Genomic DNA, 21,635 nt, shown 5'->3' with positions numbered 1-21,635 from the left:
AATTCTGAACCAGTTATTTATTTTGAGTAATTTTCACATATCCTAGTATTTTTGAGTTCCTGGTCCTTTGATAGACAATCATCAATACAGGATGATGAGCACTATTAATTTTCATTTTAAATGTATTTTTTCCATTTTCAAATGAACTTCTGTGTAATTCAAAGCACAAAATAAATGTGTGGGCTTCTATCAGTTTTAAACACCCTGTTGCTGCTGCTGCTAAGTCGATTCAGTCATGTCCAACTCTGTGCGACTCTATAGACGGCAGCCCACCAGGCTCCCCCGTCCCTGGGATTCTCCAGGCAAGAACACTAACAGTAATTTATTGACATGTTTACATAAAATCAAAAAAGATGCAGATAATTACTTAGATGACATTATTTTAATTGCTTAAGTCAACTGTACTGAAATTTTTTTACATCCCAAAATGAAGGGATCACTGCCTCAGTGATGTAACCTTCATACATTTGGTCTGACCATTTGACTGGGAATCATGAATATATTATGAGTGAATGCTGAACATTAAAAATCTGAGTAGCTATAAGGTATACTGTTCATTAAAAAACAAACTCTTCCTTAAGCATATTCAACTGCTTTCCTGCATCTTTTTTTTTTTTTACTTTTACTAACATAATCAGTAAAAAAAAAGTTTAACAGAAAAATAACTAATTCTCATTCTTATTTAAAACCAAATATGGCTTTACTTAAAGGCTTATCATTCTGGTATTAATAAGATTATAATTTGGAAATAAATCACCTAAGAAAGCGTGATAACACAATGGCTGGAAGGAATTTATTCATAAACTGCCTAGTGCGCTTTACAACAACATGAAAAGCTTCACAAGCCTGGACTCACCCCGGTGCATGACTCGTCGAGAATGCATGTGATCCAACGCACTGCACAGCTGCACAAAGTATTTCCAAACGGTCCTTTCAGGAATTAGCCTCTTTTGTTTCTTAAAATGCTGTTTAAAAAATTAACAAGAAGATTAAAAAAAATTTTTCAAACTAGATTCTGACTTAAGTCAGAAAAACACCTATTCTCATCTACCTATTAGAAGCTAAAAAATATATGATTTTTCATAGTGAAATGATAGCAGGATTTGTACCTGATATCACACACCTTTAATTTCTCCCTACTGTATCTAAAGTCAGCATAGGCCATATCAGGCTACATCTCTGTGATGTCCACCTGTTTCAAAAATTTAACATCCATGTAAGGTGATTTCTTATCTAAAAGAAGGATGTCCAATTTAAGAACAGCCAGAATAAGAAAGTCTAGAGACCTGGAGGTAATTACATTCATTACAAGACAGGGCTTCTCTTGACAGAAGGTAGTGAAGTAGAATTCCTTTTAAATACTGAACCACCCTTGGTGATTTGAAATATCACTTCATTTATTAAAAATTAAATAAATAAGAGGGAATTGCATGAAGAGTTTTCATGAATATTTCCACTGCATATTCCAGGTCAAACCTGCACTTTGCTTTGAACAAATAAAACTAAACATGGGAGCAAAACATGACAGGAAGACCAGGGTGGAAAGCTGAGCGTGCACATCCTAGTTTGGTAAGACTGCACCATCATTCGTAAGAGGGGCCGTAACTGAGTACCCCAAGGGACATATGTGTGCCCATTTTTCTGCATTATATTTGTTGGAAGAATATACTAATAATATCCTAATTCAAGAACAAAGTCCTTAGTTTCATTTCATAGGATTTGTAAGGATTCTTTACATAAAAGTTATTTTTCAAAGCCAAAATGTAACTGGTTTCTTAGCAAAATTTGTAAATGACCAACATGAAACAGTACTGCATTTAAACAAATTTTCAGACAATTTTAACTTTTTAATATTTACACAGACATCAACATTTAAACATGTGCTTTAATGCACTTTATCTGATGATGTGACATTTTAGAAAGTTCAACTGTTTTGATTTTTTTTGGTAACTGAATATGGAGAAATGGTATTTCAGAGGATTCCAACACAACACACTCTGTCAGTCCCTACCCCTGTGACCAGATGAGGGCGGGCTGAAAGGAAAGACGATACAGGGAAAGAAAGCTGCCAGCTTGCCTACCTGGTGCTTAGCACAGGGTCAAGTCTACTGACTCACATGCACTCAGTGCGCCAAAGGATACCTCTTCAAGGAAAAGCAGATCACTTCAGAGTAATCTTTATCGTAACACGTACTATAGAAATGAACTTATTAGCAACTTCAATGACTATTACCTCAGTAGCAAAAAAACAAAAAACAAGTAACAATCAGAAGACTAGGTAAGAAGCAGACAGGGTTATTACTAAAATGGTAAAAACTCCCAGATCATGTTTCAGAGTTAAATCTTATTAACCGCAGCCTGCATCAGCATCAGTTTTCAGTCTATGGGGCAACAGTGCAAAATCAGTTTTAGACACATAATTTTCTTTCAGACTTGGAATGAGTCCAAATAAAGCCTATGTGCTCTCCCTGACGCTGGATTAGCATATCAGAAGACCGTTTGATGTCAACAGGAAGAGGGGGAACAGGCTTCTTTTCATTCAAAAATAAATATACCATATCATGTAAGTATCAGACCATGAAAGAATAATTTTATGCTTCAATATAGATTCTGAAATCATCATAATTAAAATTAACCTGACAGTTTACCTTTAAAGTTCCATTATGAAAAAATAAATTGTATATTAAAAACAGGGCACAATGAGAAAACTGCCCTCAAAATGGAAGATGGGATCAGGCCAAGGACTGTTTTCTTTCAACAAGTTAAAGATTTTAACAATGAACTGGCATCAATATAATGCTAGCTAGACAGAATGACTTGGCAAAATGTTAAGTATCCAAATTAGTAAAATGTTTTTGAAGGGTAATTTTATGAATTTGATTCAATCAATCATAAAATAAATCAAAAGCAGTTTTAACATGTCATTGGTTATCTCCCAATATTTTTTCCATGTCTATTTAAACATATAGTTTTTCAACCATCCTTGAGTAAAAAAAAAAAAAAAAAACAATACCTATGATGAGAAGAGCCTGTCTGTTCTGATGGTGGCACTGTTGGCTATCTCTTAAGAGGATGAATACAAAAAAGGCAATAAAAATTTGAATTCTGGTAAAATTTATATTAGCACTATAAAAGAAGAACTCACATAATGCCAATATATTTTTAAAAAAGCAACCTTCTCTTTACTTATTCTAAAATACACATATCTTTTTAAAGTTAATTATCTAGTCAAATAGCATTACTGTTCACAAATCCTATCTTTCTCTGAAAAAAAGACAATTTAGCTCCAGATTTGGGGGAAGAAAATGTAATACCAATATATAGGAATAAAAAATGTACATTTATTTGTCATGTGGTATGTTTTTAATAAAGCTAAATCATTTTAAAGGGTTACTATTAATAAAGATTTCTATGAAAAAAATTTAAAAGTCACTTTTACTATGTCATAAAACAGAATTTTAACCTCTTATATCTGAAAATAAAATATCTAAAAAGTCATGAAAGACAGAAATGAGCACCCAGATATACCTGATCATTTGAACAGAATTTTTATTGTCTTTTTAAAATTTTTAAGGTGGGTTCATCTTTTTTTTATGCAAAGCTTCAAATACTGTTTATTTTAAGAGCATATTTTCTACCTCCTTCAACATTCAAACATACATTGAACATTATTCATATCAGAAAAAGGAAACCAGATGTAACAAAAAGCTAACCGGTGTATTTGTAAAAGGCATATACAGACATCAGAGGATACGGTTCTCTCCCTCATGTGTAACAGGGTGACCAGCACCTCACCTAGGCGGAATCTGGCGTCCTTGGTAAAACACGCAGTGTCACTAAGGTGAGGCTGGCTGATGTGGGCCGCCTCCACGCCAGGGGGTTGGAAAAGGGGCACGGCTTTCTTTTCATTGTCAAACATCCTCTTACAAACTAAACGCCCCAAAACCGAATTATACAGCAGACCCTGCCTATCACGTAACAATTTGGGGAGGAATCACTCCTCAGTCTGGACACTCCCACTCCAAGCAGAACATACAGTTCTTATTTCTACGTTCTGCAATTCCAGCATTCCTCCTTGGGAAATCTTAGGAAAAATTTTTATCACTATTACACAGTATAAACTCACCAACAGAGAAAGAACAGAAAATTATCTTGTTGGATAAAAAAAAACAAGCTAATTTCTGTAGTGTATCAAAATATATAACCCTACAGTTTAGTATGTGCATGTTTAAAGGAGGACATTTCAGACAAAACACCCAGATTCATAGGGTCTGCTTCATGAGTGTGCGGCCCGCACGGTCACACGGGCCCTGTGCTAAGTGTAATGCTCTTTCACCAGCTAGAAATTCCTAGTCACTTGTTATGGGGACCCGAGACAGTGTAAGCCGGTCCCAGGAAGCACATAAGCAACAACCTTGGGAAACAATGTACTGCTGTAGTTAAAAAACAAAACCAAAGAACAACAAACACGATCCTGGGAGGCAAGTCGTTCCTGAAGAAGATTAGGAGAAACAGCAATTAAATAGTAGGAAATAATGAAGCCATATGAGAACTGGCATTGCAGGCACCAGCTGGTTTCCATCTCTTCCAAGTATCACAAGGAAGTAGGTGATTTATGTTCAGTATTAGGAACTACTTCCTGCTCGGGAGTGTCGTCAAACGTTTAATGTGCCACTCACATAATCCATATGCACCTTTCGTAACAGACCTGATGATGGGGCTTGGCAGTAACAGCTGTGTGACCTTGAAGAAGCCACTTAACCTTGCTGGGCTTTGGTTTCCTCACTATATTAAACAGTTTTGGAGATGAACAGAGTAAGTGGCTCCTGCTGCCTCTAAAATAGCTCAGTTACGAATAAAACACAAAAAACAAATGCCTGATTGGCACATTTTCACACTGAAAAATAACAAATTTTAGTATGTCCGGTCCTTTAAATCTTCAGCTAATAACAACAAAGCAAAAATAACAATCATAATACCTCCAAGATCCCCAGAGGTCCAGTTAATCCTATGAATAGTCTTCACATGAGATGACAGGTCAGATTTTTATAATAAGGTAATTACAAGGTAATTAGATCAAACCTTTACCAACAGAAGCAATATTATGTTCCCAAGCATCTCTGTAATTATAATGCATTTTTATAAGACTACATATTTCACAGTGTTTCTTTCAAAGATTTAAATGCAGAGAGACTGGATGATGGAAAAGACAGGATGCTTCTGAAAGTATTAACTGGCAGTTCTAAGTGTGATTTCTATTAGATATCAATCTTTCCATGGAAACATTTTTCTTCCAAGGGTATAAGAAGGTCTCAACAGACTAAAGTGTACATGTACTTGCCATATACAACTCTGGGTATTATATAAATGGGTAAAATAGTTATGTAGAATTTTGGTATGTGATACTAATTTGCAATGTGTGAACATTTTCTCTCTTGGCACTCTGAATAAAATTCAGGTATCCTAAGTTGCTTTAGAAGATGCTAGTAGAATGGGCCTGGCAACCAGAGGAGCACTAAAGAAAAAACAAAAAAACAAAAACAAAAAAACCTGCATCTAATTTTATCCTCTTTGATAAAATACTTCCCACCCAAGCTCTACTCTCTTTTTCCTTTCCTATAAATGTCAGAAAAGCTGTGTACTAAGCTGCTTCTAATTATAATAGACTATCAATGTAATCCATCCATTCCCCAAAATCAAAATCATACAGGTTAATAATAGAAGTGGAAAACATATTTTATGTTATGGTAGAAAATGTGAAACATAGGAGATTTTTTTTTTTCCCTGAGTAATTGAGCCTTGCGGCGGAGGGGGGGGGGGGGGGCGGGTGGAGAGAAAGAGAAAAACCCTATCTACCAAACAAGAAAAATGAGCTCCTATAAAGTCAAAATGTTCTTCCCCTAACCCCTAAAAGTTGCCTCCTAAATGTTAGTGTACCAGTATCAAGGAAACTTGGAATACTTTTTTATATCAGTGAAGAAAGGTGGGAATATATCGGAATCACTAGGAGGAGTGGCACTGCACTGCTGCCACATGCGTAGCCTGGGAGCTCCCAAGTGCCTGAAGCTGACGGGAAAATAAATGCCTGCAAATGCTGATGCTACTGCATTAGAGGACTAGAGACAGACGGTGAGACGAAAAAGTGGCAAGTCTGTCTGTAGGGTGACGTGGAAGGCTACAAAGGCAAACAAGAGCACTTGTCTCTCTGATGACGTCTTTCTGGTTATGTTAAACCAGACAACAGTGAAAAGAGAATACGGAAATATATTCTTAATGGACAAGGAAAACAGTGGAACGATAAGGAGCCAGTAAAAGTCTATCAGTAGAATATGAACGAAAGAAAATGAAACGAAGTCTGAACCCCTCCTCCCTTACTGGGCTACAGCTACCAGCACCGCTGTCTATCTGCATAAAGTTCACAAAGGCAACTTTCCACCAACACTACCTTCAAAAGGAGCAAAAAGTGCCCTTCTGATTTTTTCCTAAGTAAACACAGTTCAAAACTTACACACGGTTCAACAACTTACTCCCCTTTTCACTATGCTTACATTATGGCACATAATTTTCAGTTTATTAAAATCCCTAAGTTGAACACTATTTCATTACCAAACATCTTAGGTTTCAAAGAAAACCCAAGGGATATTTTATAAGCAATACTGCTTCTATTAAAAATAATGCTGTGTAACATACCCACATATGCATACCACACAGACATAGACCTTTTCGGTTACATACACACACAGGTGTACATGCATAATGTGTAGGTGCCTATGTATGGAATATTCAGTTCTACATAGCTTTTTCTAGACAGTGCCACTAATTTGTAACCGTAAGACTTCTGAATAATTTTGAAGACATAAGATAATGTAAGATAGGTGGCACCCTTATGTAAGAGACCCAGCAGGAAACAGCCTGTGCTTGGGAGAACTGGCCATTCTCCCTGTGGTCTGGCCCAGGCGGCACACTTTATGCCAGATGCTGAAATGGACAGTGTCTGTACTCTCCAAGCCATAAATTACCATCAACAAAGACAGATGGCACTGCTGGGGAGACTCTACTGCTTTAAGGAGCCAAAGGTCAAGAGTGTGGAAGACATTTCTAAGTGCTTTTCCTTCCAGTACAGCATCTAAATTTGGATAAGAACAGATAAGAATATGTCTGCAGATGTAAAAAAAAAAACAACCATACAAAGAAGGTGAACAAGATTTAAAAGTTGTAATAATTGTAGATAATAATTATCTCCAAGATTTGTTGATGTTTTCAGTAATTTATCAAAGTCTGTGGTGTACCCACCTCTCTCCCCTTGAGTGTGAGCTGGGTTACGTGATGAACTGTCCCCTCCGTATTAGGTTATCTTACGTGACAGAAAGGATTCTGCAGATGTAATGAAGACTCTCTAATCAGCAGTTTTTGAGTTAATCACTGGGGAGATTATCCTGGGTGGACTTGATCTGATTGGGTAAGCTCTTCAAAGAACTCAGAGAAATTCAAAGCCAGAGACTCTCTTGCTGGCCATAAGGGAGCAAACTGCTAGCTGCAGAGACAGACAAGTGGCCTCTCGGATGGCTCCCAGCTGACACTCGGGAGGCGAGCACGACATCAGTCACACAGCCACAAGGAACTGAATTCTCCCAACAGTCCAGTCAACGAGGAGGAGAACCCTAAACCTCAGATGAGATCACGGCCCCAGCTGGTGCCTCGATTTCAGTTTCTAGCATCCTGGGCAGAGAACTCACAAAGCAGGATGTGAACTCACTAACCCCCCAAATTGTGAGATAACATGTTTGTGTTTTAAGCAGTTTGTGGTAATTAGCAATTAAAAACAAACACAAAGTGCATTTCCACAGACAGCCAAAAAAAAAATACAAAAAATTAAGTTTATGTTTTATAAAGGAAAAGAGTCTTAATGCTCCTACCAAATTTAAAGGAAATGCCACACAAGTGGTAACCATAGAAAATATAAAGTTGACAATTTAAGAATAAGTCTGTATCTAAATATGTTATGAATAGGAAGAGAGGGCCTAACTCAGGAACAAGATGAGGGATCTCACTCTCTCCACCTCTATTCAGCACAGCCCTGGAAGAACCAGTCAGAGCAATCAGACAAGAAAACAAACGAACAACATGCATCAGAACTGAGTAGGAAGAAGTAAAACTGTCTCTGTTTGAAGATGACATCATTTTATAGGTAAACAAAATTCTAAAGACTCTATCAAAAAAGCAGTTCTAATCAACAAATTCAGTGAAGTCACAGGATAAAAAAATTAACAAACAAAAATCAGTCGCGTTTCTATACAGTTATAGCGAATCATCTGAAAAAATGAAATGCATTTCATTCACAATAAGACATTTAGGAGTAAGCTCAAAACCAAGGAGGTAGACAGCCTCTACTCACAAAACTACAAGATGAAGAAACAAATCAAAGACACAAATAAATGGAAAAGAATCCCATGTTCATAATCGGAATAATTAATATTATTAAAATGTCAATACTACCAAAAGCCATCTATAGATTCAACACAATCCACATTAAGATTCCAACGGAGTTTATCACAGAAGTAGACAAAACAATTCAAAAATTTATGTGGAGCCACAAAACATACCCCCCCCCCAAAGCCAAAGCAATACAGAGAAAGATAAGCAAAGTGGGAGGCATCACAATTCCTGATGAGACCCACATTATGAACTTACAGAAATCAAAACAGTATGGTACTAAAAACAGACACATAGACCAATGGAAAAGAACTGAGAGCCCATAAATAAGCCTAGGCATTTATAGGTAACTAATATTTGACACGGGAGCCAAAAATACTCAATATCAGTGCTGGGAAAATTGGACATCCACATGTAAAAGAATAAAACTGAAACCTTAATTTTCACCACTCACAAAAATTAACTCTAAACAAATTAAAGACTTAAATGTGAGACCTGAAACTGTGAAACTCCTAGAAGAAAACACAGAAGAGCTCCTTGACAATGGTTTTCTCCGATATGATGCCTAGAGCGTAAGCAGCAAAATAGCCAGTATGGCGACATCAAACTGAAGAGCTTATGCGCAGCAAGAGGGACAGCCAGAAAGCGAAAAGGCAGCTTACGGGACGGGAAAACGTGTGCAAATGCATCTGATGAGGGGTACTATCCAAAATGTAGAAAGAACCCACACAACTCAATAGCAAAAAATAACCAGACTAAAAATAAGAAGCCAGTTAACAAACAAGCAAAAGACCTGAGTAGACATTTTTCCAAAGAAGATAAAAGAATGGCCAAGAAGAACATGAAAAGATGCTCAACATCACTCGTCATTATAGAAATGCAAATCAGAATCGCAATGAGATACCATTTCATGCCTGTTAAAATGGCCACCAAAAAAAGACAACAGGTAACAAACACTGGTGAGAATGTGGGGAAGAGAACCCTTGTACACCGTTGTTGGGGTTGCAAATTGGTGCGGCCATTATGGAAAACAGTATGGAGGATCCTTGAAAAGTTATAAGTAAAACTACCATATGATCCAGCCATTCAACTTCTGGGAACATATCCAAAGGAAACGAAAACACTATCTTGAAAAGACATCTGCACCCCATGCTTATTGCTGCATCACTTACAATAGCCAAGATACAGTAACAACCTAAGTGTGCATCACTGGAAAAGACCCTGAGGCTGGGGAAGATCGAGGGCAGGAGGAGAAGCAGCCAACAGAGGCTGAGGTGGTTGGATGGCATCACTGACTCAATAGACCTGAGTTTGAGCAAGCTCCGGGAGTTGGAGATAGACAGGGAAGCCTGGCGCGCTGCCGTCCATGGGGTTGCAAAGAGTCAGACACAAATGAGCAACTGAACTGAACTGATTGGCCAATAAAGCAGTTGCAGTATGTATACAATGGAGTACTATAAAGTCATAAAAATGAGGATATCCTGTCATGTGCAAAATCACGGACAAACCCTGAAGGCACTGTGCTAAGTGAAATAAGTCAGACAGAGAAAGAAATACTGCATGATGTCACTTACACATGAAATCTAAATGCGCAAACACACACACAATCTCATGAAAAAAAAAAAAAAAAGATCAGATTTGTGGTCACCTGAGGCAAGGGGTTAAGTGACAGGGGGAACTGGATGAAGGGGGTCAGGAGGTGCAAACTTCCAGCTCTAAGATAAGTACATACCAGGGATGCAACGCACAGCATGATGCTCCAGACAACACTGCTGTCCGAATCAGTGGAACTGTTGGGGGAGTAAAGACTAAGGGTTCTCATCAAAAGAAAAAAAAATTTTTTTCCTTTTTTGCTAGGAACTAGGAATTGAGCTCCCAGTAAGGAGATCCAAGAAAAGTGTTCCCTTCAGAAAAGTTGTTAGTTTGCACCAAGAATTGACTGCACTGAAGAATCAGCACCCAAAGTGATTTCCTTGGTGGGTCTGAGGGTGAACATTCTAGCTTTCCCAGGGTGAGCACACTGTGTGCCAATAGACCCCAACTGACAGATTCCCACCCAGCGTATTACCCTGCAGTGTCCCAGACTGAAAATACACAAGCAGGACAAACTAAACCTTTCCAAGAAAGAAGCTGTATGAACTGGCTGTTTTCTGGGGGGTGAGTGGCACAACTCTACAGCTCATCATGAGCCTAGGTGTTCTGTTAGATGAGTTCCTAGTAAGGAGATCAAAGCAAGTATTTTCCTGCAGAGAAGTCATTTGCTTTCCCAAGAATTGATTCTAGTAAAGAGAGAATCAGCACCCATAGTGTTTTCTTGGGTGAATTTGAGAGTGAAACATTTTGGCATTTAGAGGGTGAGAATACTGTTTTGGCCAGCGGACCCAAATTAGCAGGTTCTCACCCAGCATTGTCTAGCACTGAATATACCCACTTGAGAAAAACTGAACCTTTCCATAAAGGAAGTTGTGTGAACTGGTAGTTCTCTAGGTGGTGAGTGGCATACCCATACAATGCATTATAAACCTAGGGACTTTATTAGATGAGCTCATAGTAAGGAGATCCAAGCACAGTGTTTCCTTCAGAAAAGTGACTTGCTTGTGCCAAGAACTGACTAGTGAATAGAGAATCAGCACCCAACGTGTTTTCTTAGGAGGGTTTGAAAGTGAAACGTTCTAGCTCTTCCTGGGTGAGAAGTGTTTTTGCAGGCAGATGCAGCTGGCTGGTTCACACCCAGCATATTTCCCTGCAGTGTCCCAGCACTGAAAATGCACTCGGGATAACTGAACCTTCCAAAAAAGGTAGCTGTGTGAACTGGTCGTTCTGTGTGTCGTGAGAGGCATACCCAGACAGCACATTGTGAACCTGGGTGTTCTATTAGATAAGCAGCTGGTAAGGAGGTCCAAGCACAGTGTTAGTCACTTGCTTGCACCACGGACTGACTGTAATGAAGAGAAAATCAGCACCCGAAGTGTTTTCTCAGGCGGGTTTGAGAGTGAAACATTCTAGCTTTTCAGTGTACCTTGATGAGATTGTGGATGTTAACTAAACTTACTACGATATTCATTTCACATACATACATTCACTCATACAGGTAAGTCAAACCAGTATGCTGCACACCTTAAACCTACACAGTCTCATATTTCAGTTACAGCTCAACAAAACTGGGTGGGGGAAGAGCTAGCCTTAAGTAATGATCTGAAATTGTGCCAAACTCTTGGCACAAAACAGAGTTCAATTTAAATTATCTGTATTGCATATGTCACTAACAAACATCTGTAACAATAACATTCACTTTCCTCTTAGCCAGTGAGGTGCGGTATGACAATTTTTCGGCAGATAAAAAACTTCTGAGTTTCCCTTCAAAGGATTTATTATATTGGGTTATATTTTGTTTTACTGATATTTTAGTAAAATATAGCTTTAAAAATATGTTAAATATATAAACTTATAATCTGACTTTCTAAAAGGCAATTATAAATATAAGAACTTATAAATAGTTCAAAGAATAAACTATATTTTGGAAAAATGGGCTACAAAAATTTTAAATATATTTTAAGAATATTTCTACTGACAAAGTGAAATGAACAAAGCTCGTGTTCATATAGTTCTGAGATTAGTCTCTCATCTCCTCTATACTAAGTCTCCATCACCAAATATGTTTCTTAGCAACAGAAAAGTGAAATATATAGTATTAATAAGGCATACTACAAAGTGGAACATGTACTGGTTCAATTTAGGATACAATAAAGAAAATGTACAGCATATATATCACAACTGGATAAACTGTAACCCAATCGCCACTCTGTAAGAATCTTTTCCTTTAAAATTCTGATTATTGATGATGAAGAAATACATGATGAAAAATTTTGGATTTCCTTTCATCTTAAAACTCATCTGGGAAGTATTTCATCTGACCACAGCCTCAGGTATTCCTCTGTCACTAATTAGAGAAATACTGAATATTTCAACTATAAATTGCTTAATTATATTTGTCAGCCTGCTCTAAACCAATTAATTATTTACTTGTAAGAATCTTTGATGCAATGCTATCCAGAGGTTCCTTCCTGGAATACAGACCAGGAGCGATCTTTCCGCTGCCACCCAATTAAGCAGGAGCTGAGACAGTGGGGTACGCTGTGATGTACGATGATTTACAGTATCACGTACCATCAAGAAATGAACCAGGCTCCTTACAACCCTCGGATCTATTGCTATCCTTTGCAAAGCATCAAGTCACTGCCACACTCCTTCATAAAAGAAGTCCCTATCATTTTTTATTTTTTGGTAACGTAGTCTCTTGTATAAAGAATGGCATAGAGCACAATTAGAGGGTTGAGAAAACAACATTAGCATTTCTTAGGGCCAAAAAGCCCCTTCTTGTATCAGAACGCAGTCTCCTCCCCTGCCACATTCAACTTGGATGTGAGCAAGTCCTCGTGGGACTCAAGTGTGAAACGGGAGGACACGGTGTGCCTGCTGAACCACCAGCCACGTTTCCCGATAGGCCCCTGGAACAGAGGGGCGGACAGAGGAGAGGGCATCGGGTCTCACACATACCGTCTCCAGACATTTCCTGAGTTGCTGCCATCAGCCAGGCGCTCCCTAGAAAATGAAAGCCCAGGGAGCAGAGCAGGCAGTCCCCACGCTCAACAAGGTCACATGGGAAATCCAGACAGGAGAACCACCCCACAAGCAAATGCACGATGGTGTAAGGAGTCCTGAAACACCATCCCTGGTCCTGGTCTAAGAGACCATTCCTGAGGAAGCGGACACGCCCCAGCCTGGGGACAGCGCACGGGGGGCGGGGGCGGCAACGGGAGGCGGGCCGACTGCAGCAAGTGTCCTCGAGCGCCTACCGGGTGCGGGAGGCCACAAGGCAGGCGGGCGCGCCTTCCCCCAGGGTCTCTTATGGACGGCTCCGGGGCTCAACGGGGCGCCAGGGCGGTCTGGGGGCAGAGGCCTTTCTTCTCTGTTTCTCTCTTCACCTCTCTTAGAGACTGACGGAGGAGAGGATGCCGCGTTCCGGGGCACAGGTGCCGGTCCTTCTCTCAGGGGATAGGGTGGACAAGGAGCTGCTGGAGAAAGCGGAGCAGCATTTGGAAGGAGGGGAGACGACTCTGAGCGCGGGCCAGTTCCACAGGGTCTCCCCGGGGGCACCGCGGTCTGGGCGGACGCGGGGGCTCGGATGCGCTCAGGGTGCAGACAGAGCTCCATGCTTGAGACAAGAACCGCATCCCCGGGAGCCTAGGGAGTCAGTGATGCACAGGAACCAGCAAGGCCAGCCCAGAAAGGAGGGGAAAGCAAACAGCGAAAAAACCCCGGACTGAAGCTCTGAAAGCTCAGTCAGGAAGGACCAGGAGGAACAGAACGACTCAGTCAAAAAGAGTCCAGAGAGGCGAGGAGAAAACCGAGGCGCTGCGGGACTGGGCAGTGGGGGGAGCCTCTAGGAAGGAGGGGGGAAAGGCTCGGGCGGCTGAGGACCGAGCAGAGCGCGCGGGCCCGGGGGTGTTTGAGACCGGGTCAGCACGGAGCGGCAGACGGTGGAGACACACAGAACGCGGGCGGCGGGAAGCAGAAGCCAGGCGGCAGCGGGAATGCCAGGACTGAAGGCGCAGGGCCGCCCTGGTCACCTGTCCGGACAGCAGCGCCCTCTTTGAACCTGACCTCGTCCTCCTCACGGTGCTGACCGACATCGGACATCCTGCACGTCCGCTCGCCTATCCTTCTGTCTTCCTGCTAGAGACGGGGTTCTCAGATGCATCAGAGAACGCGCGAAGGAGGGACACGTGTGTGCATGTGGGCATGTTCAGGTGCCAGGGGCCTGAGTGTGTTCACTGCCAGCACAGGAAGGTGCACTCAGGTCGGGGAACACATGACGGAGGTTTCTGATCCCCGCGGCAGGGACAGGACAAAGAACCCACGTGGGGGAACACACAGGAGCTCCCCCTGTCCAGCAGGGAAAGTGGCGACAGGGCCAGGCTGGTCCGGCGGGTGAGGCCTTGGGAAGGGGAAGGCATCCCTGACTGGTGATGCCCATTCCCTGTGAAGAGGAGGCAGGCTGTCATCTGTGAAGAGTGTGATGAAAAGAAAGGGGAGAAGCGATACTCAGAGCATTTAAATAGAGTAACGCATATTCCAGTAATACCTATCGAATAGCTGTCGCATATTCAGACAGCACAGGTAATTACATGTATGTGCATATACTTGTACCTGTACCTACAAAAACAAACACATGTACACACTGTTGCTGTCCAGTCTCTAAGTCGTGTGCACTCTTTGTGACCCCATGGACTGTGGCACGCCAGGCTCTTCCATCCTCCACTATCTCCCGGAACTTCCTCAAATTCATGTCCATTGAGTCAGTGATGCTATCAAATCATCTCATCTTCTGCCACCCATGTCTTCTCCTGCCCTCAATCTTTCCCAGCATCAGGGTCTTTTCCAATGAGTCAGTTCTTCGCATCAGGTGGCCAAAGGACTGGAGCTTCAGCTTTAGCATCAGTCCTTCCATTGAATATCAGAGTTGATTTCCTTTAGGACTGACTGGTTTGATCTCCTAGCAGTCCAAAGGACTCTCAAGAGTCTCCTCCAACACCACAGTTACATATACATATATATATATAAGCCCTTATAAGGACACGGTAATTATTAACCCAATTTCACAGATAAGGAGACTGGAGCTCAATCACTAAGACTAAGTACCTACATCACAGTACCAGTGCTTAAAGTTCTCCTCTCGCCCTCAGAAGCTCCCTGTCTAGATTAGGCTCTCTGTTGTAACCTACCACTCTAATTTATCCTACGCCCTTACAAAACCTACAACTTTGGTTGCATAGTTCTCTGAGCATCAGACAAATGCTTCTCTCTCCTAGACAATGAGTTCCAAGAAGGCATCTAACAGGAATACAGCACACAGTCAGTGTCCAGTAAATACAGAATTAAAGAACATATTTTTAATGGTTACAAATTGGTATAATTATTTGAGAGAACAATTTGGCAGTATTTGTCATGATTTAAAATACATATACGTTCAGCTGCAGTTCAGCTCAGTTCAGTCGCTCAGTCGTGTCGGACTTTTTGCAACCCCATGAATCGCAGCACGCCAGGCCTCCCTGTCCATCACCAACTCCCGGAGTTCACTCAGACTCACTGCCATCGAGGCCGTGAGGCCATCTAGCTATCTCATCCTTGGTCGTCCCCTTTTCCTCCTGCCCCCAATCCCTCCCAGCATCAGAGTCTTTTCCAATGAGTCAACTCTTCCCATGAGGTGGCCAAAGTACTGGAGCTTCAGCTTTAGCACCATTCCTTCCAAAGAAATCCCAGGGTTGATCTCCTTCAGAATGGACTGGTTGGATCTCCTTGCAGTCCAAGGGACTCTCAAGACTCTTCTCCAACACCACACTTCAAAAGCATCAATTCTTTGGCACTCAGCCTTCTTCACAGTCCAACTCTCACATCCATACATGACCACAGGAAAAACCATAGCCTTGACTAGACGGACCTTAGTCGGCAAAGTAATGTCTCTGTTTTTGAATATACTATCTAGGTTGGTTATAACTTTTCTTCCAAGGAGTAAGCGTCTTTTCATTTCATGGCTGCAGTCACCATCTGCACTGATTTTGGAGCCCCCAAAAATAAAGTCTGACACTGTTTCTGTTTCCCCATCTATTTCCCATTAAGTGATGGGACCGGATGCCAGGATCTTCATTTTCTGAATGTTGAGCTTTAAGCCAACTTTTTCACTCTCCTCTTTCACTTTCATCAAGAGGCTTTTTAGTTCCTCTTCACTTTCTGCTGTAAGGGTGGTGTCATCTGCATATCTGAGGTTACTGATGTTTCTCCCGGCAATCTTGATTCCAGCTTGTGTTTCTTCCAGTCCAGCGTTTCTCATGATGTACTCTGCACAGAAGTTAAATAAGCAGGGTGACAATATACAGCCTTGACGTACTCCTTTTGCTATTTGAAAGCAGTCTGTTGCATGTCCAGTTCTAACTGTTGCTTCCTGACCTGCATACAGATTTCTCAAGAGGCAGGTCAGGTGGTCTGGTATTCCCATCTCTTCCAGAATTTTCCACAGTTTATTGTGATCCACACAGTCAAAGGCTTTGGCATAGTCAATAAAGCAGAAATAGATGTTTTTCTGGAACTCTCTTGCTTTTTCCATGATCCAGTGGATGTTGGCAATTTGATCTCTGGTTCCTCTGCCTTTTCTAAACCAGCTTGAACATATACATTATTACTCAGCTATTTTATAGAAGCATCTGTAATCGTCTGTTAAATAGTGTGTATGAGACTGTTGTATTAAAATACACAAGGTTTTGTAGTAGAGCTTTCCTTAAACAAATTAAACAATGGAAATAGTCCAACTGTTTATCAATGAAGCAATAATAAAATGCACTGTGATATGTTTCTGAGAAAGAATATATGTATCAGTATATATTTTTCTATTTGTGTATGTCAGATATCAAAAAAGCAAGAGAGTTCCAGAAAAACATCTATGCTTTATTGACTATGCCAAAGCCTTTGACTGTGTGGATTACAACAAAGTGTAGAAAACTCTGAAAGAGATGGGAATACCAGACCATCTGACCTGCCTTCTAAGAAATCTGTATGCAGGTCAAGAAGCAACAGTTAGAGCTGGACATGGAACAACAGACTGGTTCCTAATCAGGAAAGGAGTACTTTAAGGCTGTATATTGTCACCCTGCTTATTTAACTTATATGCAGAGTACATCATGAGAAACGCTGGGCTGGATGAAGCACAAGCTGAAATCAAGATTGCTGGGAGAAATGTCAATAACTTCAGATATGCAGATGACACTACCCTTATGGCAGAAACTGAAGAAGAGCTAAAGAGTCTCTTGATGAAAGTGAAAGAGGAGAGAGAAAAAGTTGGCTTAAAACTCAACATTCAAAAAACTAAGATCATGGCATCCAGTCCCATCACTTCATGGCAAATAGATGGGGAAACAGTGAGAGACTTTATTTTTGGGGGGGCTCCAAAATCACTGCAGATGGTGACTGCAGCCATGACATGAAAAGATGCTAGCTCATTGGAAGAAAAGTTATGACCAACCTAGATAGCATATTCAAAAGCAGAGACATTACTTTGCCAACAAAGGTTGTCTAGTCAAAGCTATGATTTTTCCAGTAGTCATGTATGGATGTGAGAGTTGGACTATAAAGAAAACTGAGTGCTGAAGAATTGATGCTTTTGAACCGTGGTGTTGGAGAAGACTCTTGAGAGTCCCTTGGACTGCAAGGAGATCCAATCAGCCCATCCTAAAAGAAATCAGTCCTAAACATTCATTGGAAGGACTGATGCTGAAGCTGAAACTCCAATACTTTGGCCACCTGATGTGAAGAACGACTCATTGGAAAAGACCCTGATGCTGGGAAAGATTGAAGGGAGCAGGAGAAGGGGAAGACAGAGGATGAGATGGCTGGATGGCATCACCGACTCCATGGACATAAGTTTGAGCAAGCTTTAGGAGTTGATGATGGACAGGGGAGCGTGGCGTGCTGCAGTCCACGGGGTCACAGAGAGTCAGACACGACTGAGTGACTGAACTGAACTGTGAACATAGAATATAAAGTTGGAAAGGTTTTATGAACATTAAAAGTCAGTGGTTAATCTGGGAGATGAGAACATTAGGAGGAAAGTTAAGGATAGTCACCGTTTGAGAAAACTAATGAGAGACATTATGTATTTAAAAAAATAATAAATAAACCCTAGGCTTACTCAGAGAAGGTGATGGCACCCCACTCCAGTACTCTTGCCTGGAAAATCCTATGGACGGAGGAGCCTGGTGGGCCGCAGTCCATGGGGTCACTAAGAGTCGGACACGACTGAGCGACTTCACTTTCACTTCTATGCATTGGAGAAGGAAATGGCAACCCACTCCAGTGTTCTTGCCTGGAGAATCCCAGGGACGGGAGAGCCTGGTAGGCTGCTGTCTCTGGGGTCGCACAGAGTCAGACACCACTGAAGCAACTTAGCAGCAGCAGCAGCAGGCTTACTAAGTCAAATGAAAAGAAAAGTCACAACTCGGTGTTCAACTGAAATGCAACAATCCATAATCAGAGTGATTTTATTTGCTGAAGGACCTGGGGAGATCCCACAGGTCAGATTATCCCAAGTTAATAAATTACTCCTTCTCAACACAACTAGGCATTTGATCAGATCTGAAATATCATCCTGCAAAAGACTCCCAGGACTATAATCAGGATGTGAAGACATTCCACTCATGTGAAACTGCACAGTCAAACTTTCCGTTCTGCACACTGGGCAAGCTTTCTGTTATAGTCACTATGCTGAGAGAACCATCAGATCTACAGATTTGATAATACAACTTTCAGCCTTTAGAAGCGCTCCAAGGACCTGGAAAACCAGAACCAGAGTGTCTTCTATCTTGACAGGCAAACTGGTGGCAGCTCTGATGAAGGACAAGACCAGGACAGGCTGACAGAGGAGCCCATGGGGGAGGACGCAGGGATGACGGTGCTAACCCTCTGAAGAAGAGTTGCTTCCGTCTTCTACCAAAGCACGCTAAGCGGCTCTGTAAGCGTCTTACTAGGAATCAGTTGATACTTCTAAAAAGCTTTTTAAGTTGTTTTTTTTTCTTTTAAAAAAGTTTCCCAAATCATCTTCTACATGATGGATGCTTTAAGGGTCTAGCTGTCAGTTCTATAAATGGTTAAGTTACTACTCATCACCAAACACAATTCTGTTCTCAATCTATCTTATAAGATCCACTGAGTCAGTTGCTTAAACATTTTCTTGATAATGTCAACTTATGACACATGTGTTTAAACACGGAGCTGAGTTCATCACCACAGTAAATGTAAGTTCACACTGACAAATTTTTCCTCCTTCACTTGGCCAGAGAAACCTGAGCCTGCTGCCGACAGAGGTTAACAGGGCTTCTGTAAGGTGCTCTGGTCTAGAGTTGCTTGTCTCCAGCGGTCGGAGGACAGAAATATTCTCCCAAGGTAAATCCTGTAGGCGCAGGCACGCCTTGGCCACAGGCCAGGAACGGCAGCCTTTACGTGTGAAGGAGGAAAAGCACACTGAACAAGAAAGCAAACTCTAAAGCCAAGCACTCAGTCTAGGGTGAGACTCTGCAACCGAAACGGTCTCTTTTATCTGCTTCAGCAGGCATTTGCCCAATAGGGACTTGCCCACTTTCCTTCCCCCTGTAAGTAATTAAAGAACTCTTCTACCTAAAGGTTCAAGCAAAGAATTTTGCCCTCCGTTCCCGGTTGATCTGGTTCATGCCTGCGGATCAGTTATCTCTGGACTCCTATTGGTCCAGTTTCTTATCTTCAGTGTGGGTCTCTGTCTGAGTCCTGGGGGCCCGAGACACTCCACGTCCACACGGGGCCCTGTGGTCCCTGTCCTCTGGCAGGGATCATTTACAGCTGCTTTTATATGTATCATTCTCCATAGACAGCTGTTTTTCTAAGATTTTCTTTTGTGCATTTGCATTTCTTTCTTTGTTAATTAAATTGCAAAGACACACTTGGTTGGTGGTTAGCTCTCTGTGGCGGTGGTGGGAAGTCCCTAAAACAGAAAGCTGATGAGCAGTGAGTCATCCTAGCATGGGAGAGTCAGCTTGATAGTGTTCTGTGATAATGAGAACATTACCTTCCTTTTATGTAGACTTTTTATACTTAGAAATTGTAAACCTCTGTCCATCTCACAGATGAGGAAACTGGGCCTAAAAGAAGTTTACTGATACGACAGTGTTTAAGAGGCTGATGCCAAATTCACCCTGGAAAGCAGGATCGCTGCTAGCAAATGCAGACACCTTGATCAGGACATCTGCGAAGGCCTGGAATGGAATGCAAACTGTGTGCATCAGCATTTTCCAGGTAGAGACGGTCAGAGGTTTTCATCTGATCTTTCCAAAGGAGTTTTGTGATACAAAAATTCTTCAGGGCCTCTCACGGAAAACACATGGATTTTTACATCAGACAAACCTAATTTCAAACAGAGTTCTTCTATTTACTGGTAATGATACTTCTCTTCTCTAGGTGTCAAAATTACCTCCCCAAATCACTGTAAAGAGTAAACAAGATAATGCACGCAAAGCATCTAACACTGTTTCTAAAACCCCCTTGCGAGAACTCCACAAGGCAGACTCCCGGCTGTGCTCAAGTGTCTGCTGAGAGGCTGGATATACTGACAGACAACGGGCAGAGCACATGTAAAAACAGACCTTCGAACCACAGTCCGCAGCAACCTGGTCAGGAAGCCAACCTTTCCACTCTAGCAAGCAGCCCAAGAAGCCAGCCTGCTCCATTTGACTTGCAGGAGGTCACACTGCTCTCTCTGGTGACAATCCAGGAAGCTAAACAATAACTTCTGTTAACAATTAGTCCCAGATGGCCAGGACTCAGTAACTGACAGCTTCCCCAATTTCTGTCCCTGCTTCCAACTTAGGACAACCAGAGGAAGCCAAATAGACACGCGAGCCAGTCACCTAAGATGCCCAACTGCAGTGGGCTCTGTGGTGGCTTCAGCATGCCACGGTCACCCATCGGGACACACCCGAGCCCCCCTGCTTATCCACCGTAGAGACGCCGTCCTCCTCCCCTTGACTGGGAACCTTGCCCACACGCTGGTGATGGGGTGGCTCCTCTGCTGGAGCAGGCTCAGAGCTCACAGCCCTGACTTTCCTCATTCCATTGGCCTTGGCTGATTTCTGCACTGTTTTACGTCCATTTGCAGAGTAAGAGGAGGTTAGCTCGCACATGGACAGCCAAATGAAGAGCACGCAGGCCAGCCTGCCCACACCTGCACATGTTCCTAAGACGCCATTCTGGGCAACGGCGTGAAGCGGAAGACATGGGGTGGCAGCGAGCATCCAATGACATGCCCACAAACATAGCCACCGAGTCCCTGTCTCCCCTCACGTCTCAGGCCTGAGAACCTGAGGTCACAACTGCCGCATCAGTCCCGGGACAGAGAAATACACGTAACAACACATAATACAGCAATGGCCTCCTCTAACATAGTGTTCCTATGGGGGGGCACTCTTCGGAGTTCTGCTGTGAGTGTACACGTACGTACATACATATATATAAATATATGTGTGTGTGTATAAATTAACTGATCATTTAAAATGCCCCATGAAGTAGGTTCTGTCATTAGTCTGTCTTGGGGGAAATGTGGTGCACAGAAGAAGGTAAGTTAGGCC

At 41.9% G+C, this 21,635-nt stretch overlaps 1 protein-coding gene across 4 annotated transcripts in view; it reads right to left on the bottom strand.

Moving 5' to 3' along the window:
• The window catches only part of NEK7 (NIMA related kinase 7), a 137,655-nt gene that overhangs the window by 36,099 nt on the left and 79,921 nt on the right, over positions 1-21,635 (bottom strand). For all 4 annotated transcript variants that reach the window (XM_018060813.1, XM_018060815.1, XM_018060814.1 and 1 more), the window contains one exon: positions 857-965. In XM_018060813.1, the coding sequence (XP_017916302.1) occupies positions 857-965 (109 nt within the window). The remainder of the gene's footprint in view (positions 1-856; positions 966-21,635) is intronic.

This window comes from Capra hircus, chromosome 16, assembly GCF_001704415.2.
Source record: "Capra hircus breed San Clemente chromosome 16, ASM170441v1, whole genome shotgun sequence".
NCBI lineage: Eukaryota > Metazoa > Chordata > Mammalia > Artiodactyla > Bovidae > Capra > Capra hircus.
This window is presented reverse-complemented; position numbering and strand designations above follow the sequence as displayed.